The following is a 27,439-nucleotide window of genomic DNA, read 5'->3' as shown; positions in this document are numbered from 1 at the left end:
TAAAGTAAATAAATAAAATCTTAAAGAAAAATACTATTTGGCTCTGTCCCACCGATTTTATGTCATATTTTCATTTTCATTCAATTTTGTTTAGGTCCCTTTAGATTTTTTCTTTCATCTATGGAGTATTTTTAAATTGTTATGTAGCTGGGCCTTGCTTTTTTTGTTTTGTTTTTTTTTCCCATGGACTTTTGGGCACTCCTGAGTTGCTGGCTTCTCCAACATCTGGTCTGGAACATAAGAAGCCAGAAGAAAACTCAGGAGCTCACCACTACGTTGTTCCGTGGATCCCGAGTTTCCCTGCCAGTCTGTCTCTTTCTGACCTCTCAGAGTCTTCTAATGTTTGTTTTCTTTTCTTTTCTTTTTTAAAGATTTTATTTATTTATTTGATAGAGAGATAGAGAGCACAAGTAGGCAGAGTGGCGGGCAGAGGGAGAGGGAGAAGCAGGTGCCCCCCTGAGCAGTGAGCCCGATGGTGGGGCTCTATCCCAGGACCCCAGGATCATGACCTGAGCTAAAGGCAGAGGCTTTAACCCACTGAGCCACCCAGGCACCCCTCATATTTGTTTTCTGTATAAGGTTGAGAGTTTTTGCTTGTTGGAAGAGTAGGAAAAATATTTCTGTCTCACCGTTTTGGAAGCAGAAATCTCATTCTGGCTGCTTTTAGGATTTTTCCTTGATTACTGACTTTTAACAAATTAATCACAATGTTCCTTGGTGTGATTTTGTTAGTGTTTATCCTGCTTGGGATTTGGTATAATTCTTGGATCTGTGGTTTTATAGTTTAATCAGATTTGGAAAATTTTTAGCCATTATTCCACCAAATATTATTTTATGCCCTACTCCCCTTTCCTGGGACTCTAATTACATCTGTTAGACTACTTAAAATTGTACAACAGGTCACTGAGTTTCTACTGAGTGTAAAATATTTTTTTTTTCCCCTGAGACTCAGGGTATTTAGCTCCTATTACTGTTGTCAAGTTTACTAATTTATTCTGCAGAATCTAGTCTGCTGTGAAAGTCATCCAGCATTGTCTTTAATTTCAGATACTGGATTTTTCATATCTCGATGTTCCATCGGTTCTTTTCTATATCTTTCATTTCTATCCCCATTTTGTTCATAGTTTCCTTCACATTTTGAACAAATTCCTTGTTTACTCAACATCATTCATGATTTCTGAACTTGTGTCTTTGGACTGATACCTCTTTCGGTTACGGATTACATATTCCTCTTTCTTTGCCTAGCTAATAGGCCTTGTGTGGGTGGACTGTCATTGGGAATTATTGAGTGTTTGGGTTTTTTGTGTTACTTTTTTTAAGTGCTGGCCTTCCCACCATCCCGCGCCCCCCCCCCCCCCCGGAAGGTATGTAAGTTACTTGCTGGCCTAAGTGATCCTTTCAAGGTTTGTTTTCCTATTTTGGGGAATGGGTCTGTGGTCGCCTTTCCTCTAGGATAGAGATGCCCTAGGACTGAGGTGCTGCTTTTTTCCACTGAAGTGCTGGGTGACCAATGAAATATGTGTTTTCTGACTTGGGAGACTTTGAACACAGGCCTCTAAGAGCTTGGGGAACTGCTCATGCTTCACGGTGTTTGCCAAGGCTGTGGAGTTCCAGTGTACTCACACACAGGATTCAGCAACAAACTCAAGGGGACACAGGACATCTCTGATGCTCTTTTTCTGACTGGCTCTATCTTCTTTGGGACGCTGTCCCACACGTTGCAGCTACCTCGTCTCCCACAAAGTCCAGTTGTCCTTGGTTCAGGGAAACACTGTGTTCTCAGTCGGCTGCAGGCAGGAAGCCAGGACGATCACGGTACTCAGCTGTTCTGTTTTCCTTCTCTTGGGTGCACTGCCTGTTGCCTAATGTCTTAAAAGTGTTTTTCTTTAAATATATATTTCATCTGCTTTACTGTGGTAGGCCAAGAGAGCTTTCTGTCACTCCATCACAGCGGAAGAAGTTCCAGATAATTTTTAACATTCATTTAATCTGGAATAAAGTATCTGGAAGCAGGAAGGAGATATAGTTAATGTACCCATTCCCGTACCTGGCACACAGTAGCTCTATATTTAATTCTCGGTATTCTGATTATGATGATTTTCATTGATATCATTCAGTGTGGGCTGTATTAATTGAAGGGTTTACTCACAGCCGTGACTTTTTAATTTTTTTTCACTTTAATGGATCTGAGTAAAGCATACAGAATTAAAGAACACATGTGTAAATTTGCATAAACACTATCAAATTTTGATGCCTACTCTGCACACTGCTTCTTAGAAAGTAGTAGATTGAAAAGCAATTGTAAAAGATTTAAAGCTCAGACTCCGATTTCCAGCCTTAGTCAAGTAGAAATTTCATTATGTATTCTCTTTACAAATGTTACTCAGGCACAACAGTGATTTAAAAGTAATTGATTTTTTTCCCCGACTCGAATTAAAAAGAAAGTAAGTGAGTCAACAAAAAAGTCATCTGGCTCAAGCGAGCAAAAGCATAAAGATTTATTAAGTCAACTCTGAGTAAGGCAAGGTGGTATAATACACCAAGAACTCTTCTAAAATAAGCCAGAATGCATATTGATTGAGTGGAATGGTAGGGTGCACAGAAAAACGTAATACTCATACTATGGGGAACTTGAAATGAATTTACATACAAATGAATATACATACAACAGAGTCACTCTCCATGGTTTATAATAAATCTTCAAATACCTTGTGTAAGACTGATGTCAGAAAGCATGATCTCTGTAAGGCAGAGAAGAGTGGTTATGTTTGGGAGTCTTTTGGTTGAAAATTTGTCTCGAGAATCACCCTGTCCATATCCCTATGCCGTGCACCATGCGTCTCCCCAGGGGTTGGCCAGAGCACCTGTGCTGTGGAAGTAGCTGCTGGCTGTTTGCATCCTAGACTGGCATGGAGTTGATACCATTAGCTGGTGTCATTTAATCCATCCCCAGTGTGGCCCTAAGAACCCTAAGAGTGATGAAGAAATCCAGACAGGGATAGGCTTGAGACTCTTTCTGGTACCCCAGCCCTTTGAATCCCAGGTTTTAGATATTTCATCCATACCTACGAGTTCATTCTATTTCCCCCATCATTTTCTATCTCTGTCAAATCCCTCCAATCTGGGGGTTGGGGGGCGCCTAGGAGGAGACAAACTTACAGACTGCGGACTTCTCCCAACTATATTAGCTCACCTTGGAGATCCAAGAACCAGTACATGCAGTAGGGTTAGTCTGGACCCTGGGTTGGGCATTTACCTCACTGGTCCAGAAAGCTCTGGACCAAAGCAGGAACAGATGGGCTGGACTAGCTCAAGGACTGCCCGGAATTTAGGGGATCAGAAGGGTTTGACGCTGACATTGGACTTGCGGAGCAGAGGGGAGTTTTTGAGTTTTGCCAGGAGGTGGAGTCACGGAGAAGTCAGGCTGTTTCTGCGGCTGCAGCTGCAAAGGTAACGGCATCTTCTTGAAGAAAGTGCGGTTTTCAGATGCCCAGCTCAAGACAGCCATTGCCTAGTAAATACTTCAGTTAAGCTTGTCTTCCCAAATGGTTGGAAAATAGTACTGGTGTATATATATTTGTCAAGGCCTTTGACTTAGTCCTTTTCATGTTTCTCAGCACGTTCTTGTTTATATGTCTCCTCAACCAGTCTGCCACGGAATGCCGGCTGTAATTGGTTAGTCTGTGCCCTTTCACGCTCAAAGCGATCGCCCCATTAATAGCAAGACAACCTTTGGAATAGGTTAGTGAGAGGCAATCAATTTCATGTCTCTCCCATTGATGTAAATCACTATATTTATTGTGGGAAACACTCACTTAGACACTACTGAATTACAATCAACCTAGGAGGGCCTCAAAGTAGTAAATGTTTTATTCGACAGATTTCACTTAGTTAAAAATAAAATAGTCAGATGCCAGGTAAGAAACAAGCATGAAATGAAACAGACACGAAATATATCAGCGTGAGATTCCTGCTCTAAAATGGGCTGGGAGTGACATATGGTGGTTTTATAAATGTGAGGTAAACCACAAGCAGAGAGGAAAGTACTTTAATACTAATTAAGTAAGCCTAGAAGTGACTCTCCACATGTACATGGAAACATTGCCTTTGAAAACCGACAAAATACTTGATTTTGCTCCTTGGCTTTAGTCGAGGATTGTAGCAGTGCTGGGGAGGAGGTTGGTTTGTTTTATTTTTTGAGTATCACTTTTTACATGTCTCTAAGCAAACAGAGATATATTTTTAAAGTTTCTTTCTCTCGTTTTTCAAACTATTAAGAGAGATTGCCTCAATTTGAAGTGTCCTGGCCCATTCATTTGATGAGACGCCTTGCGGTTCGAGACACATACCCATCTTATATTGACTCGTAGTATGGCTTAAACTCAGTAAAGTGGCTTTGTTTGTGTAACTTGTGAGAACAAACTGTTTCCTGTAAGTTGGTGTTTGGACCACCATGACATCAGCCTATGGTCTAGTTTGTTAGTTTAAATCAGTCTCTCTGATGGGGGCAGGGTGCCCCAGAATGTTGGATCTAAACAGGGTCAAGAGCTCCATTTTTTCATCATGGGGGAAAGACAGGCTGGAGTGTATGTGAGCTTCCCTGGGGCCATCATTTTCCAGGGGAAGCTGAGTCAGGGCTGGGCTAACCCTAGATCTCAGAACTGTCTTTTCTTTGCGGGGTGGGGGGTGGTGGGGAGGCGCTGACGCTTTTCCTTTGCATTTCCATCTTCATTTGGAAAATGAAGTAAATGTTCATAATTGACTCTGGCTAGGCATACAGCTGTGCCCTAGAACTATCCAGAAAATAGTCAAACATCCAGGCTCACACATTCAAACACTTGGCCACAAAAAAAATATCACAAATTGTGAGTCTTTGGCTTTCTAGAGTTTCAGAAAAATAAATAAGAAGGTTTAGCAGATGAAATTCAAAATAAAATAGAGTTAAAAAAAATCAGGAACCCCAGTTCGCTTTTCCTATCAACCTCAAAAGGTTTATTCAGACATAAGAATCAGCCTCAGTTAACTATTTGACTTGACTAAAGGAGATTCTTTTGATGAGTGCCTTTTTTCCCCTTTTTTAGTTTGCTTAGGCAAAAGGTCCCTTGTCTGGCATTTTGGGGAGAGTTCCACACTCTAGGTACACAGCCAACTGGGCTCCGTTGCTAGAGACCATCACCCTGGCTTCAGATCGACGCTTGGCCAGAGCAGTGATGGGTGACGGTGTCGCTGGGGCAGGCAGCTGTCATCACCGCATTTCTTTATCTCTGTAGGTGACGAGTGTGACATCGACATAAATGAATGTGACAGTAACCCCTGCCATCACGCAGGCACCTGTATGGACCAGCCCAATGGTTACACCTGCCACTGCCCCCACGGCTGGGTGGGTGCAAACTGCGAGATCCGTAAGTATTTTTGCTGGTATTTAACCTCGCCTATTCATTCAACGAGAAGAGGATGCTGAGCATGTCCAGGTGGCCCCTGTCAACAACAGATGGGCGGTGAGCCAGAGAGCTAACCTGAGTCACCCGTGCCCCCGCGAGTCCCAGAGGAGTACCTTTGCTTGTTGCTCTATGCCCTTCCCCCTCCTTCCTGAGTCTGAATCCAGCCTTTCTGCTGGGATGGGAATGTGCAAATGTCATCCAGAGTTCACGGCTCCTAAGACAGCCAAAAATGTGCCGAACAGAGGAGCATTAGAATCGTATCACAAAAAAGAGTCTTTGTGTTAAAAACATGCAAAAATACACAGAATAGAAACTCGCTTTGCATTTATGTCTTCAAGCGTCTTCAAACGTGTTAGGTTCCATCCGTTGCCTGGAGAACAGTCCAGCGAGGATGAGGGTAAAAGGAAATCAGAAAAATATTTTGAGCTGCGGAGAATGAAGAGTTCTCTCTTAAAGATAAGCCCACCGAAGTTTGAAAATGTCATAATCAAGATTTCATGTATTAAATGAATGGATCTGCTCTAGGATGGAGGGGGAAATGAGAAGCTCTGTGGAGTTCAGTTTTCCAGCTATTTGGGAAACTGAAAAATTCAACCCTGAAAGGGGTTTTCTTCTCACTGAAATTCATCAGGGCTGTGAATCCTCCATAAGGTACCCCTCCTGGCCTCTCTCAGGCCCCCCTCCCTTTTCTTCGGGTAGAGATGGCTCTCTGCTCTGCGAGTTTGGGAGGATGCAAAAACATATGCATAGCCCCGTCTGTCTGTCCATCCGTCTCCTTCTGGAGCTGGCCTGCTGTGGCCTCTCCTCCTCTGTTCTGTGTTTCAAGAATGACCTCCCGTGGGTGGTCCGGCAGCACCTACTTGGGCCTGTCTCCCTCCCAGTATGGTTCTGAGGTAGGGGCCACATTCTCCAAAACCAGTATGACCAGTAACACTCTCTGGGCTCCTCCCTGCTTACTCTTTGTCTCAGAGCTTTAGAGGGGAAGAAAGTCATTGTTTTCTGGTCTCCCCGTCATTGACTTTCCTAAGCACCCCTGGAAAGAGTGGTCGTAGGACCAAATGGCCTTGCTGAACATGGGCGGGAAGTCCTGTCTTGTTGAAGAAAGACACAGAAAGGGATTCTGTGGTCCGAAGGCCTATGGCTACAAGCTGGTGTAGGATGTTAAGTCCAGTTGGGTGAAATCTGTTGTTAGAAAGCATCCCAGACTTGGATCAGCAGGACTGTGGTTCTTTCCTTGGCAGGACACTCATTGTGTGGCTGCATTGAATTATGCCATGCCTCAGTTTGTTTACCCATAAAATGGGACCAGTTTTCATTCTGAAATTTGGCAATGCTGTTGGAAATGATAAAGATTGTGCCTTGGGGCAGAGTAATACCAACTTATAACTTTGAAATCTTAATTATGAAAATAAATGGATAGGAGAGTATGGATAAAAAGTCAGGAACACACAAGAGGCCCTTAAAAAGTTTTTAAGCAAGGCAACATAATTTTAAAAAATTGAAATTTTATTTCTCCAGTGGTGATGATATAAGCAAAAGATATACAAAGATGGAATAATTGAAAGGGTAAAAGTTGGCTTCAAATTCTAGCTCCATCATGTGACCTGGACAAAGAAAATGTACTTCTTGGGGCCTTGTCATTCTCACTTATAAGATGGTGATGGGAAGATGCTGTGAGGCGAATATGTGCAGACTTCTGCTATGCAGTAGGCACTAAATAAATGCAATTTGCTGTGGCTTATATACCATGAGCTCCACCTTGGAAGGACCAACTTTTGACAGCTGTCTTTTTAGATAATGCATGCCCAGGGCGTGGGCCACACTGAATGGCCAGGTGCGAGGGGGCCCATCACACATCTTGGTCCACATGAGGGCTCTCTCTTTGCCCAGAATAGCACTTTCCATCTGATGATCTCAACTGCACCTCTCCATTAGGCCAAAGGTGCTAAAATCAACGTCATCACAGATTAAGCTCTGCTAGGTCTGGGTGTTGGATGCTTCCACCCTTGACCTGAGTGTAAGAATGGAGAATGTGCAGCTGAGGTCTGCCATGACATGTAATGACATGTAACTGCAACTGGTGGCCAGCATCTAGAGAACTGGATCTGAATCAAATGGGACGGACCCAAGGACCAGGAGAGGAGAGTGCCTGGGTGGTACAAGGTCAGGTGGGTAGATCCCAGTGGGAAGGCTCCGATGTGCACAGAGAAGAGGGAGAACTGTAACCCATATAGCTACATAGCACAGAAGCCTCTAGAGTTGTCAAAACGGTGGTCAAGTAACCTCTGATCAGTCTGTCCTCTTCCTCCAGAGGCCACATTGTCTGCCTCCCTCTCTTGCTTAGTCTGTTTCATCCAAAACATTGTCCTGTTTTCTCTTCTGTGGACAGGTCAAGTTTGTTCCTGCCTTCAGGGCTTTTGCCTGTGCACTGTCCTATGTCTGGAGTTTTTAGATTTTAGCACAGCTGTCTCCTCTGCACACTGACTAACCCAATAGTGAATGTTTCCTAGAAATTTGCCCTTTTAGAGGCAAACTGTTCCCTGATCGGTAATAAGGAGCAAAAATCTAGCCATAAAGATTTACCAAAGCCACCCAGAAAATTGATCCAGAACTATCTAAAAGGATCATTTAAATAGCTCTAGTGTTTTATCATTACTCTGAAACAAATGCAAACCCCAAGTCCTGGAAAGTAACAAAACAGCCTGGGAAAATTTTCATGATCTGCCATCCATTCTTACCAACTTGGGACTGACAACAATTTTGTTTTTGGGTTTTAATAAAAATTTTACCTTCCTAGAGTCAAGATCTAACACTTACAATTCCTATAAATGTTTCTGTAGTGCTGTTTTGTATCGTCTGTGTAGGAGCTGTGAGGTTTATACAGTTAGAGTTGCAGTCAATCTTGCTGACCAAGAATAGCTGGACAGTAAAGGACAATGAAGAGAATCTATGGTTAAACTATTAAATTAATGGTTTTCTGCAGTTGACAAATAGGTGAATAGGCCATCCTGGATTTGTAATTCAACCAATAATCAAGGGCCTCCTACTATCAAATATTGAACACTAGGCCCAGGAGGTAAAGATTAATGTAGCAAAAAAATAAATAAAGATTAATGAAGCAGTCCCCGGCTTTAGGAGCTCATAATCCATGGTGGCGGGGGGGATGTGGGGGGGTCATGATACGGGGTGGGGTCGCTGTAGGTTTTCTGCAGGCTGCTCCGGGAACCCAGGGAAGGGGCCCAGAAGGAGTCTACATGGACATCTTGGGACTCTCCTCCCCAAAATGCATGAAATTTCATAATGGTTGAAGAAACCCATGAAATGATTATGTTACACAGAAAGTCCTTATCATACAAATTGGTTGGGTTCTTTGGTTCTCATTTTCGTATAAACTAGGATACTTTAAAAATAAAATTAATTAATCTTCCACCTCCTCCAGACCTCCTCTTCGCTCCCCCAAGGTAACAATCATTAGCCATTTATTGGGTCTATTTCCAGATGTATTCAGTCAATTTTGTAAGTCCTCATTTCCTCCCACACAAATGGGACCATTCTATACGTAGTATTTAACATCTTGTTTTTCTGCTGAATAATATATAGAATGTGTATCCATGTTGGCTTAGGCAGATCTCCCTCACTGGTGTAACCTCATGTGGCCCCCAGTCGAGCCTCTAACCCTTTCTTTATATGCAGCCAGAGACATCTCTTATTTTCTTTTAGTTTTCTAAAAATACATAGCCTCTTTCCTTTTTAAAAATTTTTCAGTTCTTTTTATTGTGGCAAAATGCACATAACATACAATTAACCCTCTTGATCATTGTAAGTGTATCGTTCGGTGGTACTGAGTACATTCAACCTGTGTGCGACCCTCCCCACCATCCACCTCCGTAACCCTTTGCATCTTGAAAAGTCGGAGCTCTGACCCCATTAAACGGTAACTCCCCGTGACCCGTTCCCGCAGCCCCTGGCAATCACCATTCTAGTTTCTTTGTTTCTTTCTTGCTGTTTCTTAATCTCCCCTTTGCCCCATGCCCCAGGCTCTGGCAACCACCATTGTACTCTCTGTTGCTATGAATTCAGGTTTCTTTTTTCATTAGATTCCGCATATAGGTGAGCTCGTGCGGTATTTATCCTTCTGTATCTGAACTGTTTCCCTTCGCATCATGTCCTCGGCTTCCCCCACAGGGTCGCAAGTGGAGGAGTGTCTTTTCCAAGCACAAATCTGAATACTGAGACCCTCCTTCCCACCACTGCTTCCATCCCTGCTAGTGCCAAGCTTGTCTTGAAGACTGAAGACTGAAGGCCACACTGGGGCCTGTGGGACCTGCGAGAGAGATCCCTTCCTTGCTCCAACAGCCTCTGGCTTGCTACCACCAGTGGCCACTCTGTTCCCCTTCCACTCTCTTGTCCTGTTCCCCACCTCCTCCCAGGTCTTGGCCTGGGACCCTGTTCCCTCTGCTCTCCCCTGTCCCTCATTAATACCTGCATACCCGTGGAGCCCAGCTTCGTGAAGACCCTCACCCCTGGAGCTCTCCTGACTCCCTGGTGAGATAGCGTTTCCCCTTGTCCTTGCCAGTAGCACTGCAGAGGTGGTCCTTCATTGGCTTGGCATGCTTGTACATCTGTCGCTACTTTGTGACCATTATTTTTTAGTCCCTGTACCCCTCAAAAGACTGGGGGCTTCAGAAGCCAACTGTCTACTTTCCCTCACTCTATATCCTGGAACCCAGCCTAGTACATAGTAGGTGCCAAATTAATGGTTGTTCAGCAAACGGATCCTACAAAGGAGGTGAGCTCTTCTTTCCATTCCTTTCCTACGCCTTCCTCATCTGAAGACTAATGAGAGCTGTTAATATTTTCCAATCTCATTGACTTCCTTACTTGTCCAGATAACTTTTAGGTATAGAAAACAGAAGGTAATTTGAAATTGCTCCTCTCGAGGAGACTAGCAGCAGGCGGTCTCAAAATCATCCGGCTGTCTGATGTCTACACAGCATACACTCTCTCTTTCTACGTAACACGGGTGAACACTTCTACTAGACTGGCCACATTCATGTAGGTAAATTAAAAACTAGATACAGGCAGTATGTTTTAGAGTGAAATTTTCAAGTCTCATGACAGCCCTTTTCGTGGAGTGGAGGTGGGTCTGGTATTATCCTCAGCCCGGCCCCGGAAGGCCTCTATCCCCTTGAGCAGCTGCTCCAAGCCCAGCTTCTCTACCTGCTCAGGGTGCTTTGTTTAGAGCCGATTGAAGTGTTAATGTAAAAACACTTTGAAAAATACAAAACCCAGAAGCGAATTTAGTTGAAAAGTAAATACAACTAGTCCGGCAGACCCATAAGCGCGACATTTTCCCCAGAACCGTCTGTGTGCGTGTGTTCTGGGTCATGCACCTGCTGGAGCCAATGGGATGAATCCGGCCAGCACACTCTGGTGCACCGTTCCTCCCTGGGCTGCGCTGGAGCTGGCATGTAGTAAAGGATTCATGCAACCAAACTCCTGGGACGCAGCAAAGCATTAGGCTCAAGAGGGTTTTGGGACTTCTGCTGGGACCGGGGACAGCAGCCACAGCCACCTGGTGCAGAGACACTCTTGGCTTCCAGACCCAGGAATCAGATCCAGCCCAGTTCCAGCCTGGTTAGTGTGTCCAGCAGCCACACTCACTTCTATCAGAAAAGTGTTAGCTGACAGTAAGGTAGAGGGAGGAAAAAAAAAAAAAAAAAGAAGGAGCAGGGGTTGGGGAGGAGGGAAGCAGAGCTTTTTGGACGAATTTTGAGAAAGTTCTCCCAAAAGTTCCAGCAGCCTGGAAGGCAGAGTTTGGGGAAGTAGAACAGATGATCAGAAATGCAAGCAGTGTGGGCAGCTCAGGCCTGGGACACCGTGCAGAGCATGTAACCCGGTGTCGTCGTCTTTAGTGGCCATGAGGTTGTGCACTCGCTGCGGATACAGGGTTGACACGATGTGGGGCTATTTACATGAAGGCAGGTGTCAACTATGAGGGCTCATCGAGAACTCATGTGGCCCTGCCACGGGGATCGGAGTGGAGCCCTCTACCCAGCCGGAGGAGAAACAGGGCTGGCTTGGCTGTGTTGACGCTAGATGGGTGTCAGAGCGTACTCTGAGCATTGGACTGCAGCCTACAACTGAATTTTTCAGAGAATGTTGAAATACAGGGAAACCAAGTGAGTCATGCTCCTCTTCCAACCAGAAAAATGAGCATCTCTCTCCATGCGCACCAGGTGTTGCCAAATGAAGGGGCTGTGACCTGCGATGGAGGCTTAGTTCGAGCTTCACAAAACACCTTCTCCCATCCACGGTGATCATTCCCTTGCCGTGATTTATGCTGGTCCATATGCCCATCTGTGAGGTCATTCGGCTGGAGCAGTGAATGCTCTAGTAGTCAGCCTCTCGGGCGGCATGGGCTTCGTGAGCTCAGGCAGGCAGCCTTGGGTGCCCAAACCAGACCTCAGGGGGTCTTGGTAAAAACTCAGGAGTCGAAAGATCTGGAGGCAAACACACTTCATTCATCTCATTCTTCTCAAACATTCAGGAGCCATCAGGGCCCTCTTCCCATTAGGCTTCTAGGAAAGGGCTCTGCACACTTGGCCTTTGCTTGGGGATCTGCCCGTGCTCTTCTTCTGACTGTCACTTTTCAAGGTAAAGAAGAGCTGGTTCTCGGGTTCCGTGGCCACTGAGGTTGTAGCTAAGAGGAGGATCTGAGTACCCTGAGATCGCAAAACTCTCACAGTGCATGGCTTGGTGAGAAGAGTCTGAGCATTTTGTGGGAAGACAGGCCCTTCCACACCCACCTCTGAATCCCATTTCCGGGCACCTGGAGTCCTAATGTGCGAATGATGGCATGGGGCTGGTGCGGCTGAGAGTCACGTAGAGACAGCCTCCTCTTCCCACATGAGTTTCACTTCTCTCTGGTCTTATCTAGCCCTCTTTATTGTCAAAACTTCCAGTCCTGTTCATATCATCCAGAACATTCCACGTGTGTGCAGGTCCACAAACAGGACATAACTGGGTACTCTTGACCTGTTCCAGGCAGGAGATTATGTTGCCTTCTTCTGTTTATTTTCCTACTCAGGCAGACTGGTGCTTTTTTTTTTTTAATTTTTTTTTTTTTAGATTTTTATTTATTTATTGGACAGAGAGAGATCACAAGTAGGCAGAGAGTCAGGCAGAGAGAGGGGGAAAAGCAGGCTCCCTGCTGAGCAGATAGCCCGATGCGGGGCTCGATCCCAAGACCCTGAGATCATGACCTGAGCCGAAGGCAGAGGCTTAACCCACTGAGCCACACAGGCGCCCACAGACTGGTGCTTTTTGAAAGGGCACAAGGCAGTGCTCAGTAATCCTGAGCTCACAGCATAAGCTTCAGAAGACAGTGTCTTCCTCCCCTTTATCCCCTATCCCTCTTCCAACACCACGCCTGCTCCTTTTTTAGGACCACCCAGCAACAGACTTTCTTCGTGTTCTTGACATGTTCTTTAACTTGTGCTGCCAGCCAGCCATGGGGTACCTGTTGCTATTTTCATCCTGTAAATGAAGAAACCAAGTCTCAGGGAGGTTGGGTAAATGTCACAGCAGGGATTGACAGCAAGGTTGGTGTGGTCCTAAGGCCCACACTTCTACTATTGCGCTGGAAGATAATTCCATGGATGTTTTCTTCCAATAACTTATTGCTTATTTTAAAATATTTTTATAAAAGGACTGCGTTATTCCTTTGAAAAAAGCTGGAAAAGACTGAGAAGTGGAATGAAGGAAATAACAATGGCTTATAATCCTGCCTCCCGGTGATCTCTGTTATTCACGTGTGGCTGTGTGGGGCAGACGCTAAGGATTTGGATCTGGACTTGAACTCACCCAGCTAGTGATGCCAACTTCCCGTAAAGTGGAGAGAGAGAAAATAATGCATTTTCAATTGGTCGTAATGATTTTTTAAAAATTTTTTATTTATTTATTTGACAGACAGAGATCACAAGTAGGCAGAGAGGCAGGCAGAGAGAGAGGAGGAAGCAGGCTCCCCGCCGAGCAGAGAGCCCGATGAGGGGCTCGATCCCAGAACCCTGGGATCATGACCCGAGCTGAAGGCAGAGGCTTTAACCCACTGAGCCACCCAGGTGCCCCAATCATAATGATTAAGTGAGATGTTTTCAAAGACTTAACATAGTAGGAAGACAACAAATGTTCATTGTTCCTATCACCCTGTCTTGATCTTTTCAGTGTGTGGATAGACACTTGGAGCTCACGTGTGACTGTACCCTATGGCTAGGTCCTGTTCGGTCCACTGCTTTTTTAATTTTGTTAGAACAAAATCATCTCTCTAGCTCACTGAGAGCTAACTATTTAGGTGCCTTCCCATTTTTTGACTTTTATAAATTGTTTTTCGGCTTGTGGGGTGGAGAGAGGGTATGGGATTGGGCCTCTGGCTAGAAGCTGTAACATTTTCTTTCTTTAAAAAAAAACTTGAAAAAAAAGTAAAGTAAAAAGGGTCCAATATGAACTTTATTAACTTTGAACAGTGTTAACTTTGAGTGGTGAATACTTGGGGGTTGCGCTTACTTAATGAACCGCTTTGAAATGTGTAATAACTGATCATTTAACATTTCAAAAATTGGGATGCTGAGATGAACATCCTTGTATATAGGGCTTTATGCATTTATAGGATCATTTCCCTAGCATACATTCTAGAAATTAGAATTTCTGGATCAAAAGATACTCCATGAAGTCTACACAGGGGGCCGTGTATCGATTCACACGTCCTCACATCTGCGCCCATGTCAACTGTGGTTCTCAAAAATCTGAGATAATATTTGGGAACTCATAGAGGAATTGCATTCTTGGAGAACTATGAAACTGAACACTCTTCTATTTTTATTTTTTGGTGGATTCCTTTTTATAAGCTTTGCCCATTTTCCTATGGTGTGTTTTTGTTTTTTCTTAATGATTTATAAGATGCCTTTATATGTTAACGGCATTAGCCTTTGATCTGGGTTATGCATGGAAAAGAATTCTTCCCAGTTTGGACAGCCCTTACATCTTGGGTTACCAAAGCAAGGACAGTGAAGACCTCCCCGTTGCAAAGGTTATGGCTCACATTCGGTCGTTTGCTTATTTTCGCCTCAGATCTCCAGTGGAAGTCGGGCCACATGGCGGAAAGTCTCACCAACATGCCCCGGCACTCCCTGTACATCATCATCGGGGCCCTCTGCGTGGCCTTCATCCTGATGCTGATCATCCTCATTGTGGGCATTTGCCGCATCAGCCGCATCGAGTACCAGGGCTCCTCCAGGCCAGCCTACGAGGAGTTCTATAACTGTCGTAGCATTGACAGCGAGTTCAGCAACGCCATCGCCTCCATCCGGCATGCCAGGTGGGCTGTGGGGGGAGGAGGCAAAGGGGGAACAGGGCTGAGGGAGATGCCACTTCCACCTGTGCATTCCCCAGGATGGGGTGATGTTGTGAACAGGACTGCACACCTGCAAAGAAGATTTCACAGACGAAAGCAGAGGTTTCGTCTGGGGGTAGGACAATGAAGCTGCTTTGTAAGCAGCCTCTTTGCGTTTGCTGCTAGCTTTCTGTTTTCATTGGATGCATTCATTCATTTAATTTGTGTTTATCTGCACTGGAAATAGCCGATTCTTAATCACGGTGTAGGAAACATTTTTTGATGACTGCTTTTTGGAATGTCTCTAGCTATGTTCTTCAAACAGCCTGGATAAAAATAACCTTTGATTTAGGGGCTTACTTCAGGAGAGACAAACAGCTATCATTCTGCTGTCAGTGTTCATATCCTATAACATGGTATCCTTTTCTGGAGGAAGGACTGCTGGAGAGACAAGAAGGGAGTGTGGTACCACGGAGAGGTCGTGAGTTCCAACTACCCCATTACCTGACTCGCTTTCACATAGACCAGTCAAGCCTCCACAAACACTGTTCCCTCAACTGAAAAAAAAGACACAAGTCCCCCTGCTTAGAGAGTTAAGGCAATCAAATTAAATTATAAATATTAAAGAATTATACAAGCCAATAACACCATATTTATTTCTCTATTATAACACTAAAACAATCAGCTAATCTAACATTTTGTTGACTTCTGGAAAGGACAATTACTACCTGAACCGTCACGACAGTGTTTGTTAAAGGACAGCTATCTTTTCTTTTAATTGCTAGAACAATGTAAAGCAAACAGTTCAGAAAGTCTGGGCAGTAGGCAAGAGCGGGCTGAACTTGGTGGCTTAAGATTGGGGCTCACAAGAACCAGTAGCTGCATGACCTTGGCTGAGACATGGTGTACTGGTCTTGCTCAAAACACATGCAGATCCAAAATCCGTCCGAATGGCATAGAAGCTGAGAGGTTCAGAAAGTTTGCCTTCTTTGTGAGAAATCTCCAAACCCAAGACTCCCATCTGACTGGAAACTTGCCACCTTGGTGGAAGCAAAAGTCCAGCCTTATTCTCCAGGGAGAGGAGCCACTGGAAGGAGAGAGATTGGGAGGCATGGGGCAGCTGCCCCAAGGCCGGGTAGGACAAGGTTACCTTTTTTCTGAGAGCTGCACCCACCTTACTTCTAGAACTGTGAAGGAGAAGGGGAAGGTGCATCTCCTCAAAGTCGGGGCCCACGCGGCTGCTCCTCCTTGACTCTCCAGGGCGAGCTTGCTAACACGGCCTCCGGGAAACCCTGAGACCAATCCTGCCGGCCTTGTTGATTTGTACCCCGACTGGTACATAAAGGTACATAAAGGGCCTTTCCTCAGGGTCCAGCACATAGTGGGCCTGACTTACTTGAATTTGAGGTCTGTCATTTGAAGGACAGTCTCTGTTAGGGGTTGGTGTATGGTGTCTTGACATGCCTGACAGGTGGCTTCATTCTAAGGCAGCAGTCTTGTAAGGGGCCCGGACAGGAGGTGGAAAAAGGAGAGGAGAGGAGACAAGCTTCTCTGTTGCTCAAGAGCCTTCTCTCTCCTTTCCCAAGGGTGCTGAGTTCACCAGGAAAGAGCAGAATTGGGGGCATTATACTGGGATGTATTGGGAGACCCAAGGACTCGGGCTCCCTCCAGCCCCAGAGGGACCTCTGGCTAAGATTCTTTGTGTTCAAGAGGAGTATTTTATTTCAGCCCCGGAATAGTTTAAGATAGATTCTTCTGAGCTTCCTGCTTACATAGCCTGCTCGGAGGATGTTCAAATGGATAGTCTTGGAAGGAAAGAATGAACTTGAAAACATTTACAAACCTGGTTCTTATTTGGTGCCGATTTTTATCAAAAATATTTTCTGCAGGATTTCCAACCAAAAAGCTCCTCCATGCACCAGTGACTGTAGATAAAACCATTGAAGTCAATACAATACCTTCCCAGATATCTGGAACATTCCTTTATAAACGTTTATTCAGCTATGACCTGTGGTTTCTACAGCATGGCTCCCTCGAGGTCCTGGCTGGGTCTCTGGCCCCTTTCCACTCCCTTATCCTGGAAACCCTAGAAAGGCATTGAAAAAATATTACCTCCTCCCTAGTTTCTAGCAGTGACCTAGAGCTAAGGCCCCTTTTACAGCCTGTCTCCCAGCTGCTGGCCCGGGGGTGACACTGGACCAGAATGACTGCGGCTTAGCTGCCACACGGGACGAATCCGAGTGGGTCGCCTGTGACATTCACGAGGGACTGAGGAAGGATCTGGCGATTCTGACGTCAGCACTCGGTTGACGCCGGTGCTCCCTTTTCTCTCTCTTGTCAAGAGTCCTCTGTCCTGGCTGCTTTGCTCAGGCTGGAGAGAGTTTGCAAATGAGCAGCAGGAGTGGATAGGCCTTCCAGGCCCTGGAGCGAGGTCCCATCTCCAGGAGGTTACTCTCTGCTCCTCCAGCTCTAAACGTCTGATCACAGAACACAACAACAGAACAGCTGTGGAAGGTTCCAGTCTTGTTTTCTCAAATAGCACCTCAGAGTTTGGGCCCTTCTCAAGGTCAGGTCCATCTGCGTTCCCTGCGTGGGGTTTTATCTCTTGACTTCCAGGACAGTATGAACTAGAAGAATGCATGTTCTTTGATCCACCTCACAACTGGTTTGCAGTACCTTGTAGTGAGATATGGTGTACAAGACTTGTCACTGGGTATATTTGAGACGTCAGTGACAGGAATGCTACTGTTGCCAGCACTTGCATTACGGCATCCAGTTTTGGTTGCCACCGCCAGACACTAGGCTAAATCCTTTGGAGAAAGGGACCATTGGCGAGTCTTACAATCTTCATCGAGGGCCTGCCAAATCTCTTAGAGTTTACAGACCTTACATTGCCTGGGTCTCTATGACTACTTAGCTCTGCCTTTGTAGTGCCAAAGTGGCAGAGATGCATTTTGAAGGGGGCTCAACTGCGTTCCAATAAAACTTTATTTAAAAACAGGCAAGAGGCTATAATTGGCTTACAGGCTCTATACTTTGTTAACCCCTGGTCTCCGTGATAATTTTCTCTATTTTCCAAATTTTCTTTTTACATTTAAAACATATCTTTGTGATAAGAAAAACAAAACAAAACAAAACAAAAAACCTGTGTGTTATTTGAAGGAATAAATAAATACTCAGGCCATGACACAGGCAAGCTCTTATATTGGTTTGATGCCTGAAAGTTTAAATGGAGTTCTATGGGGATTAGCTTATTTCTTAACATCCACCCAATTCTGAGACACTAAGGAAATATAAAAAGCTGTTGGGGTTAAAAATTTAAGTAGGAATACATGTTCATTTTTTTACTAGATGTGAGCTTGTTTCTGTGATGGGTGTAGGAGATTCAAGGAAAGTCCTGTTTCATCTTACTGTGTTTTAAAGATTTTATTTATTCATGAATGAGAGAGAGAAGGAGATTGAAAAGGGGGAGGAGCAGAGGGAGAGGGACAAGCAGACAGCACGCTGAGCACAGAGCCTGGCAGCGGCCTTGATCTCAGGACTCTGAGATCATGACCTGAGCCAAAACCATGAGTTGGATGCTTAACTGACTGAGCCACCCAGGCACTCCTCGTTTTTTTGTGTTTTAAAAGCCATTTTACTTCTATGCGGTGGATACTGCACTTTGTGTAGAAGTCTGTGTGTCACCTAAGGAATTTGGTTGAATAAACATGTAAGGAGCTAGTTAAGTCATAGCACAGGGATTCCAGCTCCAAGATAGCTCTGGGGGCAGTGATTAGCCCTTTTAAAACCAGGCTACCTTTGTAACCAGCGTTATACCTTATGACCCGTACTGGTTTGGAGCTGATCTCATTAGCACCGTGCACACAGCCAGTGACTTGTCTAAATACGAAACAAGGTTCTCGTTCTTTGGTTGACTCCATGCCACGTGGCTCCTCGTGACTGGTTTCAGCACTCGCCTCATCATGCTCAGTGGGTCTGAAACACCTGTCCTCAAACCTGCCTTGTCAATATTCAGCCCCGTGATGACAATTTAAGACGACAGCCGTTTGAATGATAGTTTGTTGGCGGATTGCATAACATGGAGGCATTTAACTTTCTAGGTTTTGGAGACACAGATTCTTCTTCAAACTGTGAAGTCATATAAAAATAAAATGGATATTTTAAACACATAGTCAGCCTATCAAGTTGCTTAAAATTTTCCTCTTGGCCAACTGACTGATTAGTAGGCAATCTGATTTGCTAACCCTCCCATCCAAGTTCCCCCAGGAAACTGTCCCATGACACCTATGTGAGGATCCGGAGGGTTTTTCCCTGGGATTGCCTGACTTTTGAGATGAATCAATATTATTAGTGGTGTATTGTTACCATGAATCTAGCTGTTTTATGAGAAAGAGATTGTCAAAATATTTGCACCTTAAAGTAACTTCGAAAAGTTTCGGCCTGGGGAGAATGTGTTAGGATCCAGGTGTCTTTGCCCTTTCCCTTTCCCCGGTCTCAGATGATGCTGGCCTTGCTCCATTTAGATACAAAGACCATAGGCTGGACTCCAGCTCGATGTAAGTACGCACCAGCGAGGGTGCATGTTTCAGACATGATTGTATTGAAAGCTTTTTCATCTTATGGTACTATCCTTGGGTTTCTTGGTGGCAGAATGCATTAACTCTGTAAATCTGCATTTTGCCTGGTATGCACCTGGCACAGTTTTTGCCTTGGTGCCCCCGAAGACCAGTAAATCTTGAGTGAATCAGAACACAGGATTGATGAATGTTTAAAAACAAAAGATCCAATGAAGAATGCATTTCCTCCTTTCCCATTCCGTTGTACTTCTCCTCACTCTGTGGAAGACTGGCTTTCCAAGGCAGCAGAGGGAAAAGAAGGAATGGGGGCCAGGGAGGTAGGCTGAAAGCCATGGTAAATAAGCCCCTTGAAGTCTTTGGGGTGCATCCTACCAGGCTTTTTAAAATGTAAGGTTCCTTTCATGTTTCTTTTTCGAACCTCATTGGACTTAAAACAGTTAAAAAATGTGGTCTATCCAAGGACGAGGCGTAGTAGGTAAATGTGGAAGATTGTTTAAATGACATGGTACCCCAGGGACTTGAGGGAAGGTGAGGCCTTCCGTGGGAAGAGACCACCCAGAAGTTGAATTTATGTTAATAATCTTCCATCTTCAGATTGGTTTGGCAGGAAGTCCTGAAAATGGATTTTGACACCCCTGGCTTCCGGGCATCAGTCCTGCTGCTAAGAGGATTTAGGCATACACAGATCTTTTGGGACAATAGCTTGAGCTCAGAGGAAAAAAGCCAAAGACCAAAAAACAACAATGGCTTGTGTGTGCGTGGGGTGTGGGGAAGAACAGGTGGATGGCGTTGGATGATGGGTGTTGAGTATCGTGGACAAACATCTCCTTCTCTGAAGTCCTTTTCTCTCTCTGCCTTTCTTCTCACGTTGGGACCTCAGATGACCGCTGAGCCTTCCTAGCCTTCCTATAAGTCCCCAGGAAGACTCGTATGTTTCAGGCCCTAGAATGGATATAACTATCTCCAGATAGTTAATGGGTCTCAGAAGGAAAAGACAGATACATATCTTAAAACCTACCCTAGAGCTGTCAGGCCAGACTGCTTTGCCGGGATTTAACCTCGAAGCTTCAACATTCATTTGGACTCCACGTCTCATGAAATCCTTTTTTTACCCCCTTCAGTGGAGACTAACATGCATACTCGTTCAGCGGTGATACCCAGATCTCTTAAATTTCTGTGCTTGCTAGAGAATGTCTTTCTTAGGGTATTTTTATTGTTCCTTTTGATTCTTCAGTTTAAGTTATTCTCACTCCGTGCCTTTCACAGGACTTGAGATCCACTGTTCCTCTAACTGGGGTCCTCTCTCCCCTCTGGTTTCAGGTTTGGAAAGAAATCCCGACCCGCGATGTACGATGTGACCCCCATCGCCTACGAGGACTACAGCCCCGACGACAAACCCCTGGTCACACTGATCAAAACAAAAGATTTGTAATCTTTTTTGGGGGATTATTTTTCAAAAAGATAGGATACTGCCCTCATTTAAATATTTTTAAGAAAATAAAAAGCATAAGAAATTTGAAATGGTAGCTGCGCAAAAGTTTTCGGGAGAATATCAAGGAACTAATTTTCTGCAGCTTTTAGTTTGGAAAAAATATTTTAAAAACACGAAATTTGTGAAACCCATAGACTACGTTTTAATGTACTTTCAGCTCTTTAAACTGTATGCTTTGACTAGTGTGTGCTGTCCCCATGGTAGATGCCGTCAGGAAACGCAGCTGGCTTTCTGTGGCTGTTGCAGAGAATAAGTCTAATTGAGGAGAAGTTTCCATGTGACGCGTGAGTGCCGGCTTTCTGAGTAGTTAGGAAACACATGTAGAGTATGACCCATATAACAGTATACCCGTTAACCTAAACGAAGTCTGAAATGTTTTGTTTCGTGAACCAGAAACTAGTTGCATTTACTATTCCTAACCTGATTGAAATTAGCCTTTGCCTTATTCTGTGCATGGGTAAGTAACTTATTTCTGCACTGTTTTGTTGAACCTTGCGGAAATGTTCTCTTGAGTTCGTTCTTGTCATTTTCGTAACAGTCGTCAAGCCAGGCCTTGAAATCGTGCAGCGAGAGGGCCTTGTGAGGCAAATTACGATCGCACCGAATCTATATTTCCTTTTAGGAGTCAAGGTTTTTACATTGTGAGTAAATTAAATTTACATTGGCGTTTGTTGCTAAGAGGTAGTCAATATAAGAGAGTACTAGTTCCGTAGTGAGTATTTCTCATAGTGCATCTTTATTTATATCCAGGACATGTTTGTGGCTGTATTGCATTGATATGTGCTTCTTCTGATTCTTGCTAATTTCACAGAATATTGAATAAATGTACCAAGTCCAGGATGCACTTGTCTCTCGTTCTTTTAAAATCATAGAACACATTTTGGGTTTGCTACTGCTGGTCAGTCTCACTGTTTTTCACATTTTAACTATGCCAAGGAGCCTTTCCCTTTGTCCTCCTGGACCTCCTGATCTCCTAATTGCCAGGAAACCATCCTTGCCTTCCTTATTTTTTTTTAGGATTTTATTTTTTATTCATGAGAGAGACAGAGGCAGAGGGAGAAGCAGGCTCCCTGCTGAGTAGGGAGCCTGACGTGGGACTCGATCCCAGGACCCCAGGATCATGCCTTGAGCTGAGGGCAGATGCTCAACCATCTGATCCACCCAGGCACTCCGTACCTTCCTTTAAACATGAGAGATGGGGAAGAAAAATAACAAGAATTCTCCTTTTTTTTTTTTTTTTAATTTTAAAGATTTTATTTATTTGGAGAGAGGGAGAGCTTGTGCATGCACATGAGGAGAAGGGAGGGGCAGCGGGGGGGAAACAGTCTCCCCACTGAGCGGGGAGCCCAATACGGGGCTTGATCCCAGGATCCCAGGATCATGACCTGAGCTGAAGACAGATGCTTAACCAACTGAGTCACCCAAGCGCCCTCAAGAATTCTCCTTTTTAGCCCTTACTTTGGAGCCTGTCAGCGATGTGCAGGGCACCTGCAGCCTCAGGAAATATCTCATATATGCTGCTGTCCAGTGGAGGTCAAGTGAAATTGCCTTAGCAAACAGCAATTTGGTTCTTAGGAACTTGAAAGCAGCTCGAAGCCACTGCATATTCAATTCTGTTTTGCATCCAAATACACCGAAGTCCCGGTCCTTTTTCTTTTTTTTTTTTTTTTAATTCATTTTGTCTACACATGGCAACATTTGGTCATTTGGTAAGGCTAGGAAAAAGGCCCTGAAACCAGGTGCCAGGGAGGTTTCAGGCAAAAGGAAGGATTTATGATGCGATCCTTTCCCTCTCTTCCCTCAAACACCTGTCCCCAATCCTACAAATGACATAGCAACACACCCACACTCTTGATTATTAAATGATAGCTTTCAGTATGTTAATATTTTTAGTTTGCATAAGCACTTGGAAGCAAATTTCGAATAAAATATGAACACGGTCGTCTGAGCATTCGTGGGAACATCACAGATCGTGCTTATTTCCATCTCCTCGGGGAGACCATTGGTGGCGTGGTACACAGACCCCTCCATCCACAGGAGAGGGCCTAGGAACATAGGTAGGAGTTCATTCATTTTTCCCTTGACTCCCCTCAGCTCCCCATGTTCAAGGACAAAGTCCATGCTGCTGTCTCTTCCTCTGGAAGCTGTTCCATCCCACCCTCTCAACCCTCCAAGTTCTTTGTGATGCCCCTTGAAGCTCTTGTTTGGAAATCTTGTGTCAATCTTGATCGTAATTAAACCACACACATTCAGTAAGAAGATGTCTCACTGAGCATTCACTCTGCGTCAGGTAGATGGTGACAAAAGGAGTCTCAGGAAGGGACCCTAGGTCACAGTTTCTTCACAACCAGCACCTCATCTAATCCCCAAACAAATAAATGCAGACCCCCACTTCTGAGAGCCCGGTGGAGGTCAAGGAAAGGTAAACTGCCATGTGGCAGCAGGTTTGAGTAGAGTGGATTGGAATCCTGCTTCCGCTGTTTCCTTGCTAACGACTCAGGCAGGAGCTCTGGGCTTCGTCGTTTGGAAAACGGGGACAACGATAGCTCCAGAATGCATGTAAATCACTCAGCTCACCTCTAGCTCACATTACTCACGCAGCAAGTTAGCTCTTGCTGTTTTTGCCGTGTTAACGTTGGATAGAGACCGTATCACAGTCATCAGTCCCTCGCTCTGCGGACTGTGCCTTGTGATCTATAGCCAGGGCGCTGGGGATGGTGGATGGGTTAGGAGTCCCCCGAAAGCATGGCGCTCCTTCTCTTGAGTGTGCGCGACACTCTCTCACTTGAAATGGTTACTTGGCACAATTTGTGAAAACAGCATTTGATGAACCCGAATAAATGGCATCCCGGGGGCTTGACTCATACCACAGGGGAGTTGGAATTAGCCCTTTTCTAACACCAGGTTTTCACAAGGTGAGACAACTGTACATCACAACAGGAACCCCCGCCCTCGGAAGTGTTCCAGCTCATTCTGTAGTGTTTACACAGTTCTTAATTCTTGCAAGGAAATGGCACATGCAGAGAAATTATTTCCAAGTGATTATAACCATTGAGAGCTGGTCTCATGGACGTATGTATCCAACACAGTCCAGCTCTGCTCAGCACGGGCTGGCACCTGTGGGCCCTGGATCACCCTTTCTGACCCTGCTCATTAGAACAGGGGCCCATTTTAGTTCCATGTGCTAAGATGATCTGATTCAACCTGGTGTCAGCCCATTTTGCCCCACCTGCCCCCCTCCAGGGCTCTCTGAGGGGATGGAGGTGTGATAAGAGTTCTGCAGAAGGCAATTTGAAAAACACTGGACCAGCTAATTGATTCCCAAGACTCTTCATTCTCCAATCGGCCAGTCCACCCACCTGCCCAGCAGGTGTCAATGGAGGACTCAGCATGGCCTCTGCTGGGAGGGCCCTTTGACATGGAATATCTAAGTTAGGACTTGAAGGATGGGTAGGAATTACCCAGGTGAAGGGAGAGGAAAGTGATGTGGAGCCTTGAAGAGAGAGAGTGGGTACTTCTGAGAAACTCCAAAAACTGAGTCAGGCTGGAGCGTCACGTGCAAAGTCAAGGTGAGCATGTCTCATTCCATGACCCAGCAAGTTCTCTCCTAGGTAAATGTCCAAGAGCAACCAAAACATGGGTTAGACAAGTCTTCAACAAGAATGTTTATAGCAACTTTTTCATAACAGTCCCCAATATACTAGAAAACCATTAAAAAAAACACAAACAAACAGAAAGAGGTACTGAAATATGCAGCAACATGTATGAATCTTGCAGACGTGGGTGTTGAGCCAAAGAGGTCAGACACAGCAGAAGACATAAAGCATGATTTCCATTTCTGTGAGATTCCAGATTGGGCAGAACAAATTCATGATGCTAGAAATCCAAACCCTGGTGGCCTCTGGGTGCAGAGAGCAGCGGAATGACTAGAAAGGCCCAGAAGGACTTTTCTGGAATATGGAAATCATATCTTGATTTGAGTGGTAGTCACAAGCGAGTCTACATTTGTCAAAAGTCATCAGACTATACACTGCGTTTTACAGTATGTAATTTTTAAAAAAATCAATGAAGTTTTTAAAACAATAAGATCATTTAAAAAACATGCAAGAGGGGTGCCTGGGTGGCTCAGTGGGTTTAAAGCCTCTGCCTTCAGCTCAGGTCATGATCTCAGGGTCCTGGGATGGAGTCCCACATCCGGCTTTCTGCTCAGCAGGGATCTTGCTCCCCCCCACCCCCTCTGCTTGCCTCTCTGCCTACTTGTGATCTCTGTCTGTCAAATAAATAAACTCTTAAAAAAAAAATAGAAACCTCAGCTTCTGGACTGAGTCAGCAGCTCCATGAGTTGGTAACGTTGATTTTGCTAGGATGAATTTTTCTGCTAGTTATTAAAATTTTCTAATCCACAGATTAAAATTTAACCCACAAACACATTTCCAGACTGCTGTGTGGCAGTAGAAAAGGACAGACAACCAATTGTCATCCTTCTGTTGGCTTATTAGAAAATTTCCACATTGTTCGAGAAGATGTTCACAAAATTGAAATCCTCTTATTATTAGATTAGTCCATGTGGAAAATATTCCGTGGAGAAATTATTTTTTAATAAGGCAATTTCCTATTTTCCCAAGTCAAAATACCCCGTAACAATTTAAAATTCTTATATTACGGTTTCCTTATCCTGGAGTCAAGCCCCTCTCGCAGTCTTTCAGAAATGTGACTTCCATCGTAACTCCCTTAGGGACCTATGGGTATAATTAACACGCAAAGTGGTCCTCAGATCAGGCTGAGTTTTAGACAGATCTACTCCAACAGATACACACACATGTACACACACACACACACACACACACACACATTCGACAGAGGAAATTATTCTGTTCAACCCTCACTCTACAGGGGAGCTGAGGGAGACCCAGGAGGAGTTGTAGATGACTTTCCCAAGGTCAGTGGGATACCGCTGCTATTAAGAAACACAAGATGGGTTCATGGAGCTGGAAGGATGAGCAGCACAGTTCCTGGCACATTGCACACAATAAATAGTAACTCATTATTCTTCCTAAAGGGCTCTTGTCTGCATTGGCCATCCCGAGGCCCACTGTGTGCACAGAAGACCAAGGAGTAAGATGTAGAGAAAAAAGGAACTGGCTTCAAGGGAAATTACTTCGCGTAACTTTGCTCATTGACCACATGAACACTTTAGTCCAACTCAATTTCCAGAGGGCTTGCGACTGCTTCAGCTGTGAACTCAGGGGATGAAGTGTGGAAGGCTTTCAGGACAGATAATATTCATGTGGCGTGAGGCTTCCTTCCCTCAAATCAGGCAGCTGGGGACATGACTCATGGGCTTTGCTCATGAATTTTAAGGTGCATTACAAGCGGACTACCCTTAATTCTCACATCATCTCATGTGCTAGAGATGAGAACTACTTATGAAACGGAAGAAAAACTGTAATTCAATCAGTTTTAAATGTGGAACTGTCCAGTTTGGAGGTGGTGGGTAAGCCTGAGGCCTGTGGCTGTTGGTTCTTGTACAATAGGGCCAGCTGCTTTTTGAGTTCTAATTTTCAGGGTTCAGCAGACTCGACTTCTCGAAAGGCTACTACCACTGAAGATTCTCTCTGTAAGGGGTGGGTGATCTCCGTGCCATTCCTCATGCTACTTCAGAAGGCAGTCACCACTTGACATGGACAGGATCCATTTCTGGATACTTTCTTTCCAAGAAGACTCATTCCCAGATTCATTGTTTCCAAAGCACTAAACAGCTTTGCATTCAACCTCTTCTGTTTCATTTAGACATTTACTCAACTAGATTGTATGAAGCCTATGGGTAGAACTCCATCTTTTCTCTTGTCCCACTCATCAAAGGTAGCCACTCTCTATAGAACGGGTATCCTTGCATACACCCTCCTGTGCCTCTCCCACCCCTTCTCATCTGGGGTGGCTGAGGAACACCAGTGAAACTTCCTAGACCCTAATGCTCCCTTATCTGATTCCTTTATTTCCATTATTCCAGAGAATGTGTTTTTGTCAAATCAGAACTTCCTGAACTTGCCCAGTGATAAGAATCAGTGGCATGCAGATGAGAATAATGGACTCCACCACCTTCTTCAGTAGAGTGATCCAACAAACATCTGTTCTGGGCCTGCTTGGGGCTATGTTCTAATAACTTAGAGTGAACAATGCTGACTCAAGTTGATGGTCCTCAAGGAAGGGCAGTTGGGGAGGAGGGTGTGTTGAAAGCTTTGGGTAGGAGGTGGGCAGAAGATATAGAATGTTAAAGAGCCAGACCTGGCTCTCCATGTGCTCAAGACTGGGCCTACTGCCTGGGCATTGCCTGCGGGTCAGCTCAGAGTAGAGAGGCTTCTGTCTTGCGGGAGAGAGTGATAAATGATTGCTGGTTATTTTTGCTCCAGCCCTGACTCTCCTTTTTAAACCCTATGCATTAATTTGGCTATTGCCCAATGACTGGCACCAGAATTCATGCTGAGCAATTTACCCTTGCGGCTGGGGCCCTCCGGGAGTTTTTAGAGGCCCTTTC

At 44.8% G+C, this 27,439-nt stretch overlaps 1 protein-coding gene across 1 annotated transcript in view; it reads left to right on the top strand.

The window, feature by feature from the left end:
* Window positions 1-21,744, top strand: part of DNER (delta/notch like EGF repeat containing) — a 308,774-nt gene extending 287,030 nt beyond the window's left edge. Inside the window, exons 11-13 of the mRNA XM_032857415.1 lie at window positions 5,271-5,402; window positions 14,571-14,817; window positions 20,733-21,744. Coding sequence (XP_032713306.1) covers window positions 5,271-5,402; window positions 14,571-14,817; window positions 20,733-20,844 — 491 coding nt within the window. The 3' untranslated portion in view covers window positions 20,845-21,744. The remainder of the gene's footprint in view (window positions 1-5,270; window positions 5,403-14,570; window positions 14,818-20,732) is intronic.
* Window positions 21,745-27,439: the final 5,695 nt, after the last annotated feature.

This window comes from Lontra canadensis, unplaced genomic scaffold, assembly GCF_010015895.1.
Source record: "Lontra canadensis isolate GAN:19392208 unplaced genomic scaffold, GSC_riverotter_1.0 scaffold13, whole genome shotgun sequence".
NCBI lineage: Eukaryota > Metazoa > Chordata > Mammalia > Carnivora > Mustelidae > Lontra > Lontra canadensis.
This window is presented reverse-complemented; position numbering and strand designations above follow the sequence as displayed.